The 22,556-nt window shown below is 45.6% G+C and overlaps 1 protein-coding gene across 2 annotated transcripts in view; it reads right to left on the minus strand.

The window, feature by feature from the left end:
* The window catches only part of TNXB (tenascin XB), a 109,641-nt gene that overhangs the window by 47,776 nt on the left and 39,309 nt on the right, over window positions 1–22,556 (minus strand). For both annotated transcript variants that reach the window (XM_066615336.1, XM_066615335.1), the window contains exons 6-14: window positions 22,228–22,509; window positions 13,593–13,880; window positions 12,244–12,516; window positions 10,777–11,070; window positions 8,752–9,057; window positions 5,968–6,255; window positions 4,737–5,045; window positions 2,275–2,562; window positions 453–740 (exon numbers count right to left, since the gene is read on the minus strand). In XM_066615336.1, coding sequence (XP_066471433.1) covers window positions 453–740; window positions 2,275–2,562; window positions 4,737–5,045; window positions 5,968–6,255; window positions 8,752–9,057; window positions 10,777–11,070; window positions 12,244–12,516; window positions 13,593–13,880; window positions 22,228–22,509 — 2,616 coding nt within the window. The remainder of the gene's footprint in view (window positions 1–452; window positions 741–2,274; window positions 2,563–4,736; window positions 5,046–5,967; window positions 6,256–8,751; window positions 9,058–10,776; window positions 11,071–12,243; window positions 12,517–13,592; window positions 13,881–22,227; window positions 22,510–22,556) is intronic.

The following is a 22,556-nucleotide window of genomic DNA, read 5'->3' on the forward strand; positions in this document are numbered from 1 at the left end:
GTCAAGATCTCAGTGCCTCTAATGTAGCAGAATATAAAACAATCCCCTCCCATTTGCTGTCTGAAGTGGCACAATCCTGAAATCTACCACCCAAGCCTGCCACTTTATTAAGCAGGCAAATGTCTTGCCCCTTTCCAAGGCTAGCCAAGAAGAATACATTTTACAAAACAAGAAAAAAGATATGCATGGAATGCAGCAGGATTTGAGTATGTCCTTGGGGCAGTTTTGACACAGCCCAGAAGCAAGTCCCAAAGGGCCCATGCTTTCCTATTAGATCTCTGAAACAAAAAACATAGTCAGGGAAAGACCAAACTGAAGAAAAAGCAGTACAGAAGCTGGATACATCTGGCTATCCAGTTCTTTAGTCCTAGAGAGGAAAGACTAAAGGAAAGTCCTAGATAAGAAATACACCTTTGAGACTTTCCCATTCCCTAGAAAGGGACACTGCTGACCTGTGGTGCCTTCAGTGGTGACGGGACCAAGACGCTTCCGGCCTGAAAGACCAAAGAGGTTGAACTGGTATCTGTGAGAGGGAGCCAAGTCATGGACATGGAGAGAGCGCAGGCCCCCATCAACAGGGAGGGCATGGGGTTTGTCTTGAGCATCTCGGTACTGGATAATAAATGAATCAAAGTTTCCAGCATCAACCGTCCAGGAAAGGTCAAGGGAATTTGGCATGGCATTGTTAGCTGACAGCTTCCCTAGACTGAGTGGAGATAGCGGTGGCTCCATTGGTGGGCCTGGAACAGAAAGCAGCAGCGAGTGAATGAGTGATTGAAAGAAATCACACTGGAACCCCACGGAAGTAAGTGGAGAAGGAGAAGAAGATGTGAACAAAAACAGGTGCAGTATTGCGGTTCTGAGTGTGAGGTGTGACCCATGACCTCCCCAGCTCAAGTTTCAGCTCAGTTATAAGCACATAAGGTGGCCTTTGGCGAACTTTTCTCTCTCTCTCTCTCTCTCTTAGCTTCCCCCATCTGTAATATGGGGACAATAGCACTAGTCTGCCTTACAGAGCTGATGTAAAGTTAATCTACGTGAAGCCCTTAGAACCACAGTTTTCCACCAAAAAAGGGGAGTTCAGTTTCCCACTACCCTCATAATGCCTTTAACACATACTTAGCAGCAACTTCCCCACTGATTTGTTGAGTTTTACACCTCTCACCATGTGTTACGCAGGCTGCCCACCTTTAAAAAACAATTTCTTAAAACCACCACTTATTGGCTCAAAAGTTTATTCACAGCCTTGTTGGTTGGTTAGTTTTATAAAAAAAAAAGAGAATGTTTTATTGCCACACCCCCACAAACATCAGCTGCTGCCTCTACTGAGCCAGAGCATTGATCCATCTTGGCCATAATTGTGTTCTTTGACTAGACGCAGCTCTTCAAGGCTTGAGATGGAGGTTCCTAACATCCGTCTCCATTTTGAAACACTGCCAAATAGTTCTGAGGAGAGGGGTGTGTCCTGAGAGTGCAAGCACTAGCCAATCATTGCTGTGCACTGCTGGCCGTTGTTGTTAGTTGGCAACCTTCAGTCTCGAAAGACTATGGTATAAGCCAAGGGTGCCCAAACCCCGGCCCGGGGGCCACTTGTGGCCCTCGAGGCCTCTCAATGTGGCCCTCAGGGAGCCCCCAGTCTCCAATGAGCCTCTGGCCCTCCGGAGATTTGTTGAAGCCCGCACTGGCCCAACACAACTGCTCTCAGCTTGAGGGTGACTGTTTGACCTCTTGTGTGAGCTGTGGGATGAGAGCTCCCTCCACTGCTTGCTCTTTCATATATGTGATGCAGCAGTGGCAGCAAAGGAAAGGCCAGCCTTGCTTCGTGCAAGGCCTTTTATAGGCCTTGAGCTATTGTAAGACCTTCATTCATTCATATAAGTTCATCTTTAATATATTGATTTATGTAAACTTATGTAAATTTATTCAAATTTTAAATGTAAATTAATTCTTTTTTTTTCCCCGGCCCCCGACACAGTGTCAGAGAGCTGATGTGGCCCTCCTGCCAAAATCTTTGGACATCCCTGGTATAAGCCTACAGCACCTGGTATTCCCAGGTGGTCTCCCATCCAAGTACTAACCAGGCCTGACCTTGCTTAGCTTCTGAGATTAGACAAGATCGGGCATGTGCTGGCTGTTGCTGCTAGATATATCTGACAAATATGCAGGGATTGTGCTTTATGTATGTTTGTACACACTGAGTCTGCAATGTCAACCAAGTCCCAAAGGGGGGGAAAAAACTGTTTGGAGGTTATAATTAGTGTAGCCACAGCTGACCTGTGACGGCATCTGTGGAAACAGGGCCGATTCGTTTGCGACCAGATACTCCAAAAAGATTGAACTTGTATCTGCGGGAGGGCACAAGGTTGGATACTGTGACCTCACGGGCGCCTCCATCCACAGGAAGAGTCTGAGGTCTGCCTTCCGCATCCTTGTATTGGATCAAGAAGGAGTCAAAGCTCCCAGTAGTAACATTCCAGGTGAGTCGGAGTGAGTCACTGAAAACATCAAAGGCTGAGAGTTTCCCCAGGCTGGGCGGAGTCAATGCATCCCTTTCTGATGGTGCTGGATCAAAAAGACAGAAAGAAAAGACAGAGTAAAGGACATCATGGCTGTCTGGGACACTTCTGCTCCTGTAACAACTAAGTCATGGTTAGAAGAATGCCAGGTCTTCCAAGCAGATCAATCTAAGGCAGGAAAAGAACAATATTATGATGGGAAGGTGAGACATTTTTCCCATAGTGAAGAGATAGAATGAAAAGACACATGACTACAGCAGGGTATGAAGCCTACGGATTGTCCTTCATGGCAAAAGTGGATTTTAAGGAGATATATGAGAGAAGGAAAAATGATAGCATCACCCAGGAGAAGACCATATGAATGATTACATCAAGATTTCTTTGGGTGGAATTTAATCAACATACATAAGCAGATACGTACATTGATAAAAACCTGCCCCCGAAAGCAAACTATACATATGGCGGCATCATGATTCTTTCTGCGTGGCATTTTACCAGTTGGCAGGCGCACACGTGCATTTCCATAAAACACTGCACAAAAAGAATCTCAATACAACCGAATGTATAATCCCATGAAGTTTCCTTTTTGGTAGGAATGTATCAATTCACAAGTGTACGTCGCATCCGGTAACACAGAGGAGGGGAAAAACGAAGGAACTGAAACTGTGATACGTTCTATATGAGCCATTTCCAGAATTATTTTTAGAAACCAAGTAAACCAGGAAAAAATTAAAACTAAGGCGCAGAGAACAAGAGAACAATAAAGGAATGAAATGCAGAAATGTTCTCCTGTCCCTTGGTACACTTGCCTATTTCTTTTCCTCTCCCTCAGTTAAAATTCAGTCTGTAAAGCATCAAGTCCAGTGTTCGTACATGTTGGCAGCTTCCAGGGTCTAAAAGCTCTGAGGAAACCCACCCCCAGTGCATGCCCTGGTCCCTTAGAGAGGATAAGAACATAGAACATAAGAACAGCCCCACTGGATCAGGCCATAGGCCCATCTAGTCCAGCTTCCTGTATCTCACAGCGGCCCACCAAGTGCCCCAGGGAGCACACTAGATAACAAGAGACCTGCAAGGCATCCTGGGAATTGTAGTTAAGAACATAAGAACAGCCCCACTGGATCAGGCCATAGGCCCATCTAGTCCAGCTTCCTGTATCTCACAGCGGCCCACCAAATGCCCCAAGGAGCACACCAGATAACAAGAGACCTGCAAGGCATCCTGGGAATTGTAGTTAAGAACATAAGAACAGCCCCACTGGATCAGGCCATAGGCCCATCTAGTCCAGCTTCCTGTATCTCACAGCGGCCCACCAAATGCCCCGGGGAGCACACTAGATAACAAGAGACCTGCAAGGCATCCTGGGAATTGTAGTTAAGAACATAAGAACAGCCCCACTGGATCAGGCCATAGGCCCATCTAGTCCAGCTTCCTGTATCTCACAGCTGCCCACCAAGTGCCCCAGGGAGCACACCAGATAACAAGAGACCTGCAAGGCATTCTGGGAATTGTAGTTAAGAACATAAGAACAGCCCCACTGGATCAGGCCATAGGCCCATCTAGTCCAGCTTCCTGTATCTCACAGCGGCCCACCAAGTGCCCCAGGGAGCACACCAGATAACAAGAGACCTCATTCTCTTGGCCACCAGCTGCATGGGCCCTCTCCTCTTACCTTGCTGGCAAGTGTGGCAGTGGACGAGGGAAACGGACACACCCATAGGTAAGAGGAGGGGCAGGAGAGGGCCCAGCAGAGGCCACCTGGCTGAGAGCCACCTCAAACTGGGAGTTGGTCCTGAGCATCAAGCCCAGAAACGGTCTTGTAAAAACTAGCTGTGATGATGATGATGGCAGAAAACTGTGGTCTAGCGCTTGGGGCATTTTTAGAAGGCAGCCTCTGAGCCAGTATTTTATTGTCTTATTCCCCCTATTTAATGTCAACGAGGGGCTAACAACGAACTGATGTCCCATTAAACTTGCCAAAGCAACCTTGGCATGAAGCCAGCTCAGCAATTTAACAGTGCCTGCACCCACAGCGACCCTCTGCAGCAAGGCAATCTTGTTTGCTACTCCCCCCCCCCAAAAGGCCCTTAGAGAGCTAGGCCTGAAAGACATGGGCATCAGATACTAGGACATGTCTTCTGCTGCTGCAGTTGCACCCTGCGAAGAAGAAAGGAACTGGAAATGTGAAGAAAAGTAAGGCAGGAATGGTCCACTGCTGACCTGTGACGGCCTCCACGGAGAGGGGACCAAGACGTTTGCCCTCAGATACTCCATAGAGGTTGAATTTGTATCTCCGGGAGGGCTCCAAGTTTGGGACGGTGAGGGTGCGGGAAGCCCCATCGACAGGCAATGACTGGGGTTTCCCTTCTGCATCTTTGTACTGGACTAGGAAAGAGTCAAAATTCCCAATGGGGACGATCCACGAGAGACGGGCCGAGTTGCTGGTGACATCAGAAACTGAGAGTTGGTCCAGGCTGGGCTGAGTAGTAACCCACTTCGTGGTAACCTCTGGGGCTGTTGTTGGTGCAGCTAAAACAGAAAGATGTTGTGATAATCCGCCATGGTGGGATGAGTTCAATGCAGGCCTACTAACAGAAGGCTTTAGCCCAGCAAGGAAAGAAACTTCACAAAATAGTGACCTTCATCCCTTGTGCATCCTGGTCCTCATCGGGTCACTCTTCCTTCTGTGACTTTTTAACAAAACAAGAGATGCTTCTACCAGGAAGCGCATCTCTACAGGACAGGGGCATGCATGTCTCATTTGGCTCTAACTTTCCCAGTATAAAACCCAAATATTGAGCATTTATGAGGAACAGCACAGGCTGCTGAAGATTTAAGTTTCAACATCCATTCAGATTAAGATTATGGATCTATACCAGGGGTGCCCAAACCCCAGCCCTGGGGCCACTTGTGGCCCTCGAGGACTCCCAATGCGGTCCTCAGGGACACCCTAGTCTCCAATGAGCCTCTGGCCCTCTGGAAACTTGCTGGGCCCACACTGGCCCGATGCAACTGCTCTCAGCGTGAGGGCGACTGTTTGACCTCTCGCGTTGGCTGTGGGATGAGGGCTCCCTCCACTGCTTGCGGTTTCACATCTGTGATGCAGTAGCAGCAGCAAAGAAAAGGCCAGCCTTGCTTTGTGCAAGGCTTTTTATAGGCCTTGAGCTATTGCAAGACCTTCATTCATTCATATAAGTTCCACCTCTAGTATATTAATTTATGTAAACTTATGTAAATTTATTCAAATTTTAAATGTAAATCAATTCTTTTTTTTCCCCGGCCCCCGACACAGTGTCAGAGAGATGATGTGGCCCTCCTGCCAAAAACTTTGGACACCCCTGGTCTATCCTATCAAAAGCTGCTGATATATCTCCAGTGCCCTCTTTCTGATACATCTGTCTCCCTTAAGGAAAGAAAGGAATACAAAGACGACATTTTCCCCACTGCTGACCTGTAGTGGCATCGGTGGAAATGGGGCCAGAGCGCTTGCGGTCAGAGACACCATAGAGGTTGAACTTATATCGGTGGAAAGGAGCCAGGTTGGGGATGGTGAACTCACGGGTACCCCCCTCCACGGGAAGTGTCTGGGGTTTGCCCTCCGCATCTTTATACTGGATTAGGAAGGAGTCAAAGCTTCCAGTGGGGATGGTCCAGGAGAGGCGTACAGAATCACTGGTGACATCCGAGACCGAGAGCTCTCCCAAAGTGGGCTGTACATCCTGTGATGCTGTGGTGGCAGCTAAAACAGATAAAAGAGATGTAGACCAGTGTAGCCAGGAGAGCTGGTCTTTCTCCTGCAGTTCCTAAATAACGCTTGGAAAAAAATAAATTAAGTAGGCTTGGCTTTTCCATGGCTGGAACTAAGATAGCCAGAAGAGGGAGAAACACTGGACAAAAGAGACTGTTGTAGCAATGGATGGTTCCCAGGATCCAAATATATTTGGCTTTTGGAGGGTTAGCACCTTTTTAAAATAGACAAGCATGTGCTTGCCCTCCATACCATTACTTGGTTTTCTTATTATGCACCAAAGTAAATCTAGTCCTGGATGACACAAAAAGCCATTTAGCTCAATCCACTGTTATGAAACAGTCTCATCTGCCCATTAGAACTACTTCCACACTGTGGGCCGAATCCTATCCAACTTTCCAGCACTGATGCAGCCATGCCAATGGGGCATTTGTCCCCTTACCTAGGGGCTGCATTGCAGCTGCATCGGTGCTGGAAAGTTGGATAGGATTTGGCCCTAAGACATGGTCACTGAGGTTTGCATCACCTGGTGTGGGAGGTCAGTATGTCACCCCCATGATGGACCTCTTCCCATGCAGTGAGCAGGGCAGTGCCCCAGGCAGTGGGCACGGTGATGTATCATTGCCTCCCCCACTGTTTTTTTGTCTATAGTATTTGATACAATAGAGATATTTCAAGGTGGTTTCGTTCATTGCATTTCTCATGAAATTATGCTTTGAGTGATATATAACAAGATGCTATTATTCAAAAATTCCAAGATTTTAAATTTTGGATAGTACTGGCGACACCTCTCCCCATGCGCATCACCCCGTGTGGCCCTCACCCCCCCCGCAGCAATGCCACTGCTAAGACTTGTTAGTGCTGCAGAGGCAATACTATTCTCAATCAGCCAGAACCAGAATTAAAGTTGTGGTTCTACAAGGCATTGAATTTCCTGTGATATTAGCTAGTAATGCTTGTCTATTCTGTAGAGGACTCCTACGTCTTTAATTACGAATAGCTGCCCCCTTTAGCATCTATCCCCAATGTTTCCTATTCAGTGTGGCAGCAAGATTACTGATGAATAACCTTGTAATTGCTTCTTAATGTCATTTCCTGATCCCCCCAAGGGGGTAGAGACTTTCTCCTCTAGTAAACTAGCACTATTTTGCAATCAAAAATCGAAAAGAAATAATTAGAGGAAATCAGTAATTATTAAATGCCGGCTCCTGCATGATGTAGGAACTAACTACCTTAAGGGCATTTAAGAGACTGAAAGCAATGCTGCTGCCTTACTGAACTAGAAGCAAAAAAAAAAAGGGCAGAAGCCACAAAGAAGAAACTACTAATTAAAGACATAGTACGTAAGAACATAAGAAGAGCCCCACTGGATCAGGCCAAAGGCCCATCTAGTTCAGCTTCCTGTATCTCACAGTGGCCCACCAAATGCCCCAGGGAGCACACAAGACAACAAGAGACCTGCATCCTGGTGCCCTCCCTTGCATCTGGCATTCTGACATAGCCCAATGACTAAATTCCAGTCTAAAACTTCAGAGTTGCCTGATGGGAAATAGGATAAGAACATAAGAACATAAGAAGAGCCCTGCTGGATCAGGCCAAAGGCCCATCTAGTCCAGCTTCCTGCTTCCTGTATCTCACAGTGGCCCACCAATGCCCCAGGGAGCACACAACACAAAAGACACAACCTGTATCCCGGTGCCCTCCCCTGCATCTGGCAATCAGAGGCAACCTGCCTCTAGTAGCCTGGAATGCCTCAATAGTGCTGTTCTAGTCCTCTCAGGACAGGCTGGTGCTGCATTTTAAATCAAAGCCCAGATTAACTAATTTTCTCAGCAAAAATATATTTCAACATGAGCACCGGGAGAACGCAACGTGCTCTGAAGAGGGGCACCTCCTTGAACAAAACAGGTGAACAGCAAATGTGATTTATTGCTCCCTGATCTGATAGGAAGGAAAGGGCGCAATCCTAACACCTTATGTCAGTGTTTTCCGGCACTGGCGTAGCGATACCAATGGGACATGTGCTGCATCCTGCAGTTGGGTGGCACTCACGGAGGCCTCCTCAAAGTAAGGGAGTTTGTTCCCTCACCTCAGAGCTGCATTGCCCTTATGTCAGTGCTGGAAAGTGAAAGGAATGCTGGAAAGCACTGACATAAGGGGTTAGGATTGTGCCCAAAGTCACTCAAAAGATACCCTGTAACAGTTAAATCAGGCAGAAAGAACATCACTGAAGTACAGGCCTACTGTTTGCATAAACTGGTTGATGAATGAAGAGAAAGCAATAGACAGGGAAAAACCAAAGATCAGACAAGAAATAAATAAAACATCGCTAAAGAAAATTCATGCTACAGTAGTTAAAAACAAGACGTTCAAATGTTAGACTAGCAGTGCGGACACCGATGCCATCTTGCTGAGGAAGCAAAGCAGTTAATATGGGAACACAATGGATTTTTGAAGTCTCCAGCTATGTTGTCACATGCTGCTGACCTGTGGTGACATCCGCGGAGATGGGGCCAGTGCGCTTGCGATCAGAGATGCCGTATAGATTGAACTTGTATCTGCGGGAAGGAGTCAAGTTAGGGATTGTGACTTCACGGGAGCCGCCCTCTACAGGCACAGCCTGCAGCTTGCCCTCTAAGTCTTTGAACTGGACTAGGAAGGACTGAAAGCTCCCCGTAGGGATGGTCCACGAAAGACGAGCAGAGTCACTGGTGACGTCAGAGACTGACAGCTCCCCTAGGCTCGGTGGATCTGCCTTATCTGGCTTCTCCGTGGTTGGTTCCTGAGATGCTGCTGTGAGGGCCAGAAAAAAAAGAGAACAATGCAAGTGAGCAACATTCTGCACATCTAGGACTGTCCACCTCGTGTCGTTTACGAAACGACCTTGCAAATGGATTAAAAAATGTGGCTTTAGTTCTCTGATGTCCCCATCCATAAGAAATTATTCTCAGATCAATGCTGTTGAGGAACAGTCAGTAAATTCTTTTTCAAAGATAGAGTAGAATTGAGTCACACCCATCCTCCAAATTGCTCAGGGTGGGATATACGGTCCCTTTATCCTCACAACTGAGATGACAATTGGCATAGCTTACCTATTGAGCTTTGCAGTGGAGGGGCATTTCAATCTGAATTTCTCCAACCTAAAACCAACGCTCTAACCACTGCACCACATAGGCTCTCCAACCACTTCATAGATCACTAATTCCTATGGTTCCTTAATTTGGAGCCGTGATGGTATAGAAAGAAATATTTCCTTACCATCAATTTTGTAGCTGCCAGGAGCTGCTGGTATTTGAAGGTGAGACCCTATGCTCAGGGCCTAGGAGGGGGGTGGGGGTAAAGGGGGTAATTTGTACCTGGGCCCAGAGCCAAAAAGGGGGCCCAGGAGCCAAAGGAGGGGCCCCAGAAATTTCCTGAGATCTTATAATTTCCTATCTACTCAGACTTGTTGCCCACACAGGATGCTGGGGACATTACCACGACTGGGGATGCTGGGGACACTACTGATGCCACATGAGTTAGTAGACCTGGGCTCCAAAGACTTTTCCAGCTGTCTCTACCCTCCCCCCACCTTGTTTCACCCCTCTTTGCCCCTATTCTGCTCACTGCCCTCCCTGGCTCAGTTTCACCCCCCCCCTTTGCAAAGGGGCCCAAAAGCAACTTTGTACCCCCAGATAAAATTCCTCTCAGAGGCCCTGCCTATGCTACCCCCAGGGTTGACCCTGGGGTCATGAGGAGGGCTGAAGCACCTGATTGGAATGGTGAGCTGGGGAAAAAAGCAAACCGGTGGGGTGCCTTGCATCCAGTGCTCATCAGCTGCTTCCCCCAGTTTGCTGCCATCAGTCCCCCCCCCACACACACACGCATGTGCCTCAACAAACAAAAAGAGGTGCAGGTAATTCAGGCATCTCTTTGTCTTGGGCTGAGCCTGGTTGAAGCACTCCACTGGGCAGTAAACTGTTCCCAGGGATTGGCTCCACACACCGGGCTGTCCAATGGTTCTTCTCAACAGGACGGGGTACAAACCCTTCCTGTTCAGGCTGGAACTTTGCCTAGGCAATGACAGTCACTAAATCTGGCTTGAATCCACTCCATCCTGACTCCCAAATACCTCTCAAAAACATACGTGAAAATATGAAGCTGTCTTCAACCGAGTCAAACCTTTCCTCCTGCAAACTCAGTATTGTCTCATTCATCCATGGTTTCAGAACTCCTTCCCAACCCTGCCTAGAGACAATAGGAATTGAACCTGCGCATGCAAAATACATGCTGAACTACTGAGCTACCTATGGTTGCACCTTTTCAGGTCCAGCTCTGATGGTAACGTGTTGACATGTCCTGGAAAGTGTACACTAATCAGATCTACTGCCCCTAAAAGATATTGGCTTCCAAAGTGTTAAGAGAACCTTTGCTGCTGTTTTGCTGTCATTCTCTAAAAGAGGCTATAATAGGTTGAGACACTCCACTATCCCAGAAGGGGCCCAGGTTGGATTGCTTCATTAAGCTGCTGACCTGTGGTGGCATCAACTGAAACAGGCCCAAGGTGCTGAGAACCAGAGATGCCGTAAAGGTTGAATCTGTATCTTTCGGAAGGAACCAAGTTGGTAATGGTAACTTCACGGGACTCTCGGTCCACAGGCAAAGATTGGTCATAGCCCTTTGAGTCACGGTACAGAAGCAAGAAGGAGTCAAAGCTGCCCACTGGTATGCTCCACAAGAGACGGACAGAATCGCTGGATGCATCTGACACGGAGAGGTCACCAAGGATAGGCTCAGGTGTGGGTGTGGGCTCCTCCTGCCGTGGTCCTGTGATGGGGGAGTTGAACAAAAGAAAAGAAGCAATCAACAGCAAGCAAATAAAGGCGGTCTGGCAGAAATAGGTGCTAATTCGTTGGTTAACTAAGGGTGCAATCCTAACCAACTTTCCAGTATCAAGGTAAGGGCAATGCAGCTCTAAGGTAAGGGAACAAATATCCCCTTACTTTGAGAGCCCTCCGTGACTGCCACCCAACTGCAGGTTGCAGCACATGTTCCACTGGCAAAGCTATGTCAATGCAGGAAATTTAGAAATCCAACTTTCTAGCGCTGATGCTATAAAAAGGCAACCAAGTCCTGAGAGCTTATTTAGGCCCAGAAAGTGAAATATACATTTCTTCCTTCACTTTACTATTTTTCAATTAAGTTTGCATACTTCCATTCCCATGCTAAAGGCGACAACTTAGGGCGCAATCCTAACCCACTTTCCAGCACTGACATAGCTGTGCCAATGTGGCATGCGCTGAATCCTGCAGTGGGGAGGCAGTCAAGGGGCTTCCTCATGTCTGCTACCTTACCTTGGGACTGCATAGTGGCAAGGCCAGTGCTGGAAAGTTGGTTAGGATTGTGCCCTTACTTAAATAAAGTGAGTAGGTGGATGGATGGATTTATGTGAGTGCTCCCATCAGCTTCAACCTCAGTCCTTTGGCCTCAAACCCAAGTTCCCAATACCAACAGGAAGGAAAGGACAGTATAAACTGTTCTGTTTATACAGTGGTAAAGGAGAGGCATTCTGTCCATGCCCAGAGGTATATTTTTATTGTTACATCATGTATTTCAAGAATTTAGCTCTGATGCGTCCAGGCTCAAATTAAAATTGGAGAAAAGATGGGGAGGGAAAAGTGTAAGCATCCAGTTAGAGATATTGCAAGGAGAATGTTAGACAATGTGTTCTAGTCTCCTCTGAAAGAAGCTGTAATTCAGGAAGCAAAACCCCACCTCTTAAGCCTATAAGGCTGCAACCCTATCCACATTTATCTGCGAGTAAGCCCCATTGACTATAATAGGACTCATTTCTGAGCACACATGCTTAAGATTGAGTTCTAAGTGTTGTAATTGGCCTGGATATCTTGTAGTAAGCTATTGATTATAATGACATACCTAGAGAAGTAAAGAGGTTAGAAAGGGGGAGAAATAATTTCCTGTGAAGCAACAAAAGCTGACCTGTGACAGCATCTGTAGAGATTGGGCCAAGACGTTTGCGATTGGATATGCCATAGAGATTGAACCTGTACCGGCGCGAAGGAGCCAGACTGGGAATTGTGACTTCACGAGAGTCTCCCTCCATGGGCAGCACTTGGGGTTTGCCTTCAGCATCCTTGTACTGGAGCAAGAAGGTGTCAAAGCTCCCAGAGGGAACTGTCCAGGACAGATGGACAGAATCACTGGTCACATCTGAAGCAGAAAGTTCTCCCAAGGTAGGCTTCAGTACCTGGGCTAGGATAAATAGCAAAAAGGAAATAGATAATGCTGTAATGCAGCTGTGGAGGAGTATAATCAGGGTGGTTAAAATGTCAGATAAAGAGCATTTTAGAAGCAATGAAAAATTTCAATCTGCAATTCTGTCATGAATGAAAATCACACAAATTCCAAATGGGAAGGGCGCAATGAAAATTAAGCCCCTGAATTTGATTTTTGGAATGCTGAATGTCTGGCTATTTCATTTTTGAAATCTGACGTTGAAGGATAATTTTTAAAAAGCCTAAATGCTCGGTCTTATTCACTTATTGTAAGGCAAGAATTTATCTATTTGCTAAACTGAATCCTTCAAAACACTGCTCAGATATCAAATAAACCTTGATCCCACAGCATCCATACCGGGAAAACGGATACAAGCACATAGAGATATTTTTGCAAGTCAGGTTCAGTTGGGAGAATTTGCTTCAGGCATTCCCTGCACACATTCATGTCAATTTCGCAGTGTTCAAACAACTTCACTGGATCTCAGCTAATTTCTGGGCCCCTTTCAGGTGGTTGGTCTTGACATTCAAAGCCATATACAACTTAGGACCAAGATACCTTAAGAGGTTCCCCTTTACCAAACCTGGGAAAAGATAGTTAAAAGATTTGTCTTAGAGGCTCTACTTTGGGTCTCTATTACACCTGAAGTACCACGTGGGATTCCAGGAGCAGGCATTTTCTGAGGGGTGCCCCATTTGAGGGCTGGTTTCCCTGGCTCCTGCTAAGTGCTGCAGAATCTGCTTTCACTGTGACCCTTTTTATGGCAATTGCTTTATATGGTTTTATTTATTGTTCATTTTAACATTGTAAGCTGATCTAGGCAGCTTTGCTTGCAAGGTGAAGTATATTTGTATTGGCAACCTTCAGTCTCAAAAGACTCTGGTATCGCGCTCTGAAAGGTGGTTCTGCCACAGCGTCTAGTGTGGCTGAAAAGGCCAATCCGGGAGTGAGTACAAAGGTGAAGTACAAATTTGATAAACGAACGAATAAATAAAAATTTGGTTCCAAAATGCTTTTCAGCATGTCAACATTTCCAGGATTTGTTTATTCACCTGTGACTGTCTCGGTGGAGACAGGGCCCACTCGCTTGCGGTCTACGAGTCCATAGAGATTGAATTTGTATTTTCGAGAAGGTATCAGATTAGAGATGGTTGCCTCCCGGGCATCCCCTTCCACAGGCTGCGACTTTGGTTTTCCTTCAGCATCTTTGTACTGGATCAGAAAGGAATTGAAGGACCCAACTGGGATGTCCCAGGAGAGGCGTACGGAGTTGTCTGTGACTTCTGAGACTGAGAGCTTCCCCAGGGTGGGCTTCTGCCTGTCCTCTCTTGGCTCTGGAGCTAAAAATGAACAAGATGACATGAATGAGATAAATTGATAGAGCAAGTATGGGATTCATTCCTGGGTGGTTGTTGTTTTCGTGGGGTGAAAGGACTGGTCAGCAGCACATCCTGGGTTACCCATATTGACCTATATATTGGCACCAACCACCATCAGGGGTCCTGTTTCATGACCTCTTGCTGACTCAGGCTGCGCCTTTTAGCTATGGCACCAGCTTTGAAGACTTCCCTTCCCAGGGAATCTTTCTTAGCCCACATCTGAATGTGTTTTATTCCTTGGCCAAGGCATATCTTTTGTAGGGGGAAGTTAGGAGAAGGGGATTTTTAGTTGTAATTAGCTTCTTCTGCTGCTGCCATGGGGGTAAGTCCCCTTTTACTTGCTGATTCCCCTTTTAAAATGGGATTCCCCTTTTAAAAGTAAAAATCCCATTTTATTTGCTCTTAGTGACTGCATTTGGGAAATGTTACAGACCTGTACTTTTAACAAGCTACTATGTATATTCTTTTAACAATGATAGTCAATAGGACTTACTCCTGGGTAAGTGTGGGTAGGATTGCAGCCTAGGATTGTTAAAAATTTCTCTGTGTGATGATGTCACTTTCGGTCATGACATCATTTCCGGTGGATCCTGACAGATTCTCATTCTAAAAAGTGGATCCTGGTGCTAAATCTAAAGCACTGCTTTAGATACTTTTGAAGAAAAGTGGGAAAATTGTGCAAATAAATAAAACTCTAAGGAACCAAAAGGAATACCCCGCAGATTCATTCGCACACCACAAACTTAAAGGGGCACACTCTTCCCAGAGCAAAGCTTCTTGAGAAGACAAAAGGGCAATGACATCATCATGGAGGGGGCATTCTGGCCTGTAAGCAGCTTCTCTGGGGATAATCCATTCCTTGAAGATGAAGAAATTGGTCATCTCTGACCTCGTCTGAAGGTCAAAGTAGACATTTGAAAGTAGACACTTTTAAGAAACAAGCTTCCAACCCAAAGCATATCTTATTTAAAAAAAAAAAAAAATGACATGGGGGTATTGGTCTTGAAACTGGATGGAACCACAGTGCCTGGGTGTGGGAGGAGGTCATTGCATGGCGCTCTTCCATGCAGTTGCCACCTGAAGCTCTGATTTTGCTCCTGAAGCAGTATTGATCCAATTTGCTGTTTCAGGGGCAAAAGTAGCTTCAGGGGTGATTTTCAGTAGGAAAACAACATGAGTTGACATCCCCTTCCCCTTGTACCATAACCCAAACAGGATCCTGTGTGTTTGGGAGGGGTGTTTTGAGTTGGATGTACACCTCTTAAAAATACATTTTTGCACATTTGATCCTAAAAGAACAAAACTCCATCTAATGGCTTTGTGTTGTTTTTCGGTTATGGATAAAGTGGGATTAAGCCCAACGAGGTTAAACTAGCAGCATGACCTGTTTCCAGCAGTGATGAGCATCATACTCCCCCCATAAAAGCTCACAAGACAAAAGTAAGACGGATGGAGAAAGCTATCCCATTACTTGTCTCCAGCATTTGTTCATCATCACTAGCATTTCAGAATCCTGTGAAGTGGAATGGAGAGTGGAGTTTATCAGGTTTATCTTGAAAAAAAAAGATGCTAAAAGCCAAGAGATCTACCTAGAAGAAAAGTGGAAATTGATAGGATCTGAAATTTGAAATTTTATATTCTTTGTATTCAAAAACAAACCTTCAGAAGAGCTGAAAAAAAGAGAGAGGCAGGTTAGCAGTCACAGTTGGGAAAATTCAGGGAGCACAATGAAATACCTGTAGATGTCTTTGTTGTTACTGGAGTGCTGTAGATCCCATTGGGCTTTTCCCCACGCAACTCCAGCTCGTACTCAGAATTGGGACTCAGACCCATCACACTGACACTTCTCTCAGTCCCTGGTATTCTGATTTCCCTGGGCCGTTCATTAGATTTGGGATCTCTATATTGAAGGGAAAAGCCGTGGAAGGAACTGGGTGGAGCTGACCAAGCTACACGGAGACTGTTTGGGGAGACATCTGTCACAGTCAGGTCCCCCAGTGTCACCCCAGAGGTTGGGGTGGGACCAGGGACAGCTCTGGATGTTTCGGCTGCAGATGGATCTGGAGCTGAAGGAAGAAAGATGTGGGGTGAGAGATCTAGAATTATATTTCAAGGAGCTCCACCCTCCCCCTCCTCAGGTCTAAGCCAGCCAATACATCTCATCATTCCTGGGTGGAAGGCCTTTTGACTACTGCTCTGCACCCTATGCAGGGCTGCTCCAAAATGTACCTGAATGGTTGAAATGGTGGAAAATGTGGTAGCCCATGTTCTTAGGAACATGTGGGTTTCTGAGAGCACGTCTTAGTACTATTGCAGCCTCTGCTTTAGTGATGAAACAGAATTTCAAATAAATTCAAAATCTGGCAAAACTTCAAAAGTCTGAAGAATGTTCAGAGGCAAACATTTGACAATGCCCTAATCTATATTTTAATTTAATTTTACCCCAGCATTCCCAATTATGTTTGCTGTTGAATTGAAAGGTTTCAGAAAAGGAAAGATACAAAATGATTGGGTTTGACACACTATTCCCTTACAGCACAGTCCCATGCATGCCTACTCAGAAGTAAGGCCCACTGAATTCAATGGGACTTACTTCTAGGTAAGAATAGGATTGCAGCTTAAAGGCCTCAAAAGGATTAAGCATCCCTCCTCCTTACTTTGGCTTAGCCTTAAATATATGCACACTTTTGCATGAAAATGTGAACTAAAAAAATTTGCTTGAGAATTCACCCCCAACTGCAAATGGTTCCTGATTCTAAAAAATCAGGAACATTACATATGCAGGTTGGCAAACTTATAAAACTGGGTGAAATTCAGAGTTGACCAGAGGTATGCTTGCCAAATTCAGATCAGAGCTGAACCCCCACTAGAAAAAAATCATTCAAGCATTCTTATACATTTCAGTTGCCCAGCCACTCCCCAGGAAGAGAAAGCACCTCCTTGAGCGGGTAAAAACCAAATATAAACCAGGTAACGTCAAGGTGGGCACCTAGAATTTGACAAGTGGATAGTAGCAGCAAGTGAGTGAGCTGGTCTGATGGATGTGTGCTGGAAGCCAAAAGTGCTGCAAAAGAAACTGTGAAAAAGGGTCTTTCCACGACACAGAAGCAGTATAAAAGCAATAGCTGGTGAGCGCTGCCTAGAGGAAGAATAAAGCAGTTAAACACGAAGGCACTCAGGCACTCTTCATCAAGAGCAGCAGCACACGACTATGGCTAAAACAGGGGAAAAGATTACGACACACAAGAATTAGTGTTGACACAACATTTTGTAGACACTGCAATTCAGCAAAACTTCAACATTCAAATCTGAAAATGTAGAAATTTTTTTTTTCTTTTTCCCAAGAGGTACTTTCAAAAAAGCAGGAATCTGATGTCTGGCTGAGAATTGTTTCAAACAATTGTGTTAAATGTTTTGCTAAATGTTTAGCTTTAGCAATACTTAGGCAGTGTGGGCTAGTGGTTCAAGCACGTTGAACTTAACAGGGAGGCTGAGTTCACATCCTCCCTGCTCAGGCACAAATCTGAGGAGATAGCTTGGGTCTGTCACTATCTTTTGGTCTTGTCGTGATCTTAACATAGAGGATGTGCAAGGGGAAAAATTATTTAATTTTCATTGTTGAATGTTTTTTATTTAGTTAGATTCATATTTTCTATTTATTTAAATTTTATTTAGTGAAAAACAATGGTCACTGTGCAGAGGTGGCTGCACTGTGAATCCCTTCAGAGAGCTATGAAGAAAAAGTTTCACTTTTTTTCCCTAATCCCCCATCCAAAATAAATAGGAGTTCTCAAAATGGACCTTGCCCATTCACACTGCAACTCATTTGTTTCAGAATGAATAGCACCTATCCTGATATGGATGGGACCCATTCACTATGAAAATGAATGCATACTCCTGGTTAAGCCATTTCTGAACAACATGGCATATACGCGACAAGGACCAAATGTGTACACTTGTAGGCCGGGGAAAAATGGGTTAAATAGGGGGTGGGGAGAACACAAGAACATAAGAACAGCCCCACTGGATCAGGCCATAGGCCCATCTAGTCCAGCTTCCTGGATCTTACAGCGACCCACCAAATGCCCCAGGGAGCACACCAGATAACAAGAGACCTCATTCTGATGCCCTCCCTTGCATCTGGCATTCTGACATAGCCCATTTCTAAAATCAGGAGGTTGCACACACACATCATGGCTTGCAACCCGTAATGGATTTTTCCTCCAGAAACTTGTCCAATCCCCTTTTAAAGGCGTCCAGGCCAGATGCCATCATCACATCGTGTGGCAATGAGTTCCACAGACCAACCACACGCTGAGTAAAGAAATATTTTCTTTTGTCTATCCTAACCCTCCCAACACTCAATTTTAGTGGATGCCCCCTGGTTCAGGTGTTATGTGAGAGTGTAAAGAGCATCTCTCTATCCACCCTATCCATCCCCTGCATAATTTTTTATGGGAGCCTATCTCTTAAGACCTTTAACAGCCCAATTGTAAGCTGTGCTGGTGCAGCCAGGCTGCAGGGCCTGCGCTGCATCCAATGCAGCTTAGGAGCAGGCTGGAGGTCTTAACATAAGAACATAAGAAGAGCCCTGCTGGATCAGGCCAAAAGACCATCTAGTCCAGCTTCCTGTATCTCACTTGGGGTAAGAAGATATATTTACCCCAAGGTATCATGGGGAGAGTGGCAGGAGGTGTTTTGGAGGCAGGGGAGGACAGAACAAGGAATGATCAAGACTGGGAGGAGGAGTGCGATCAGCAGTGGTGATGCACCCGCATCCAAACCTCCTTCCCCAGTAGGGCAGCCCTACATGTGGCTTCCCAGATTTGTGCCAGCTAAATAGCTGGTGCCGATCCAAGAAGCCCAATAGGGTAAAGCCCCAGAGGGGACAGCTGTGCCAGCTCAAGCAACAGTTTGAATTGTGCTGTGAGTTTAACATTGTCCATAACAGAGATTGTTTAGATCATTAGAATATAAATACATGGAGGGGTGGGAGAGGGTGGTTGCAAGCAAGTCAATGCTTGGAAATCCCACTCCCAACCCACCTCAATTAGTTGCAAGTCAGCCTTTCAAACAAACTTCTGACAACACAGGAATGTAGACAAATGGTCTGCAAGAAATGGCACACGGCAAAAACATAATAAAAACAGACTGAACAAACTTCAGAACTGCCAACAATTGAATTATTTGGCTAGGAAGGAGGAGGTAATCAGCCGGTGGGCACTGCAACATTCACGTGAAGTACAGTTGAGACGAGGAGCAGAACAAAGCTTGGTTTGCTTTTTTAAAAGGAAAAAAAAACACCAGAAAGATCATTAGTACGCTTGTGTCCCAATGACTTTCCGCAGGATGCGAAAGCAACACATGATTAAATACTTGGCTACGTGTGGGGGTTCCAAGCAAACATGCCCAAGAAATGGTGGCAAAATGAATGAGGCACGTGATGATATGGGTACAAGTCAAAGAAGAGAGTTGAAGATTTCTATCCTATTGACCCTGGTACCTGTGGCAGTTACAAAGGAGTAAGACTTAGAGGAATGTCCTTTCACCACACCGTGGATCTCCACCTGGTAGGTTGTGCCAGGAGCCAATCCAGTGATAATCGCTGTGTAAGCATCTCCGGGCACCACTAACTCCCTGACTTCTCCATTCCTTCTATCGTAGTAGCGGATAACCACATTGTCGGAAAGTCCCCTCACACCATCCAAAGACACTTCAAGGCTATTTGGGGAGCTGGCTACCACTGCCGGCTTTGTGTGGTCCGGACGGATGTATCCATCTGAGAAGGCACTCTCTGCTTCCCTGAAATGGAAGTCCCTATTGGGAGATGAACTGTCAGTCATTCCGAGGCGATCAATGACCATCTCTTGGAATTCCCGTGGCTTCCGTTTCATTAGGTAGATGTAAATGGACCTGGCCACACTCTCTATGGTCTGATTGCCACGGAGGCGGAAGTTGATGGCACGGAGGTAGCTCTCCAAGCGATCAAGAATAGTTCCTCTGTATGGGGAAAGCTTGGCTGAGATGTTTTGTACTAAATTATTCAGGAAGCGATCGTTGGCCAAGGTTGTCGCATTAGACGGGGTGTGGTCTCGATATGGCCTGACGCCTGGCTTTCTGGCCTCAGGACCAGAGGAAGAAATATCAGGCTTTAGATGGGAAGATGGGGACGGTGTCGTGTAGAGGCGGATTGGTTGGCTCGGTGCTGGTGCTAGTGGAATGAAAAATGGAGGTGGTTACAGCAAAGGACTAGATGGAAAGGAGTAACGGAGTCCGAACGCGTGGGAAGTATTCCCATCTGCAGCATGGTAAAATTTGGGCCGCTTTGAATGCCCAACTGGCAGATAGAACAGGATATAAATTTGTAAATATATAAATAAATAAATTTCCCAGTTTCCTCACTCTATCCAAACCAGTCTGTATTGGAATCAACAGCCCACAGAAGGAACACACTTAGTACTCCATTCTTTTACTGCTTTCGCGTCAGCTGTCATAAAAGAAAAGGCATTAATCCAAGAATTCCTCCCCCCAATATAGACCCGTCATCTTCACTTGGTCTTCAGAGACTTATTGGCTGTAAAGAGAAGGGATAAATGAGAAGATTAAAAATCCACCGTCTTGAGGCAATAAACAACTGTAGCTGGAGAATGGAAGAAAGAATCCTTGAGCAGCAAGAGAAGAAAGTCATACACTGAAATATTTCTAAGAGACAGTGATGTGGGTAGTCTCCAATTCCTCTCTCAGGTTAACTTTCACACTCACTCCTTCTACCGACGAGCTGTTTGACCCTGAAAATGCAACCTGGTTTGTAGTCAGTGTCACTCTCCAAAGGACTCTTGGAGATTTTGATTTGTTAGGGTACTGAAGAAATCACTGAAGCACACATAACCTCCCAGAGAATTATAATGGCCAAGGTTCATTTTGGGAAACCAAGACATTGAGAACCAAACAGGATAGGAAAAAAAGAGTATGGGTATATGGTGAATTTTGCACCCGCTGTGAATTAGAACCCCCAAATTGATGGGGGGGGGGGGTTCAGATCTCTTTTCACACACATACACAATTCCAAGGTGAAAGTTGTTGTCTCAGAACTTTATTCTCAGGAAAATTGTAATATGATCAAATATTTGCCAGTCGTCCCCCCCAATCTATCTTCTCTTTCTATCATTCTTTTAATATAGCTCAGTAAAGTTTTAGGCCCTTGATAACTCTACAAAGCAGATAAGGAGCAGAGAAAGAGCATTGCCTAGGGCTGCCCAATGAACTTCACGGCTGGTAGAGATCTGAACCACACCCCCCCCCCATATCCACGTACAATCTTATGAACCGCATCACATCAGTCCTATCACCTTCCTCCTCCTCCATCCCACAATGCCTTCCTGCAACCTTCTCTCCCTTCCTCTTAGGAATATAAGGATGGAAGCAGACATTATGAAGAGCACAGGGCTGCTATAAAAAATGGCAGACATCTAGAATTCTCCTTCCTCTACATTGAAATGCTGTTCTTTTTAAAAAAATTTTCTACTGTTGCTATGATTTTTAATTGTTTATTTAATTGCTTTTATTGACTGCTAGCCACCCTGGAATTACAGTGTATTACTGAAGGGCAGGCAGGGTATACATTTTTCAAGCTAAAATGAACAAATGGAGAAATGCAATGCTCAGCCATGGAAATGTGATAGGATATCATGACAGCATGCACTTCCCTCTCCTCATGCCACATCGTTTCCATTACTTGGGGATGTGACTTTGGCTCATATTTTGTATGCAAGTTCATCTCCAGAAAGGGCTGGGAAAGACTTCTGCCTGTACACAGTGAAGAACTGCCAACTGACACAGACAATGCTGAGATACATGAATCAATGGTCTAACTCAGTAGAAGGTAGCTTGCTTCTTGTTCAAAAGGTCCCAAGTTAAATTATCTTCTGCTAAAGTAGGGGAAAGAGCCCTGCTTAACACCTTGAACAGCTGTTACCTGTCAGTGTAGAATACAGACATAGGTCAGCCAACAGTTTGACTCTGTAGAACACAGCTTCACATGTTCATTTATTGCTGCCAGTTGACTACACATTACAGTGCAGGCAAGGATAATTCAACACATGGCTGCCATTTTTTGGAAGAAAGCACATATCTTTTATCACCTCTAGTTTCAAATAAATACTTTATTTTTGTTGAATCTTCAGACAAAATACCCATCTAGCCCAGCATTCAGTGGACAGCCAGAAGCTCTTGGGAAACCCACAATAATAAGCCTCTTTTTGAATGCAAGTGCTAACACCAACCCCCATTCATCACCCCAGTATCCTACCAGCAGTGCTTGTAGTGATGGTAGCAGGTCGGCTGCTCTCACCGCTCTGATGAGCAGTCAGAGTGATACGATATCGGGTGTTGCTCTCCAGATCTTTCAAGGTGATGCTTTCGGGTGTTGCAGGCAGCTCTAGGGATTTGGGTTCTTGGGGGGGTCGACCAGCAGCCACAATCACATAGCTTAGGTTGTAGCCATCTGGGCGAATGGCAGGTGAATCCCACTGCAAGGTCACATTGCTTCCTGTCACCTTCAATGCTTGAAGACCTTGGGGAGGTGCTATCCCTGGAAGAAAGGGAGTGACATAGGTGGCAGAGAGCAGGAAAAGGGAA

Source organism: Tiliqua scincoides, chromosome 2, assembly GCF_035046505.1.
Source record: "Tiliqua scincoides isolate rTilSci1 chromosome 2, rTilSci1.hap2, whole genome shotgun sequence".
NCBI lineage: Eukaryota > Metazoa > Chordata > Lepidosauria > Squamata > Scincidae > Tiliqua > Tiliqua scincoides.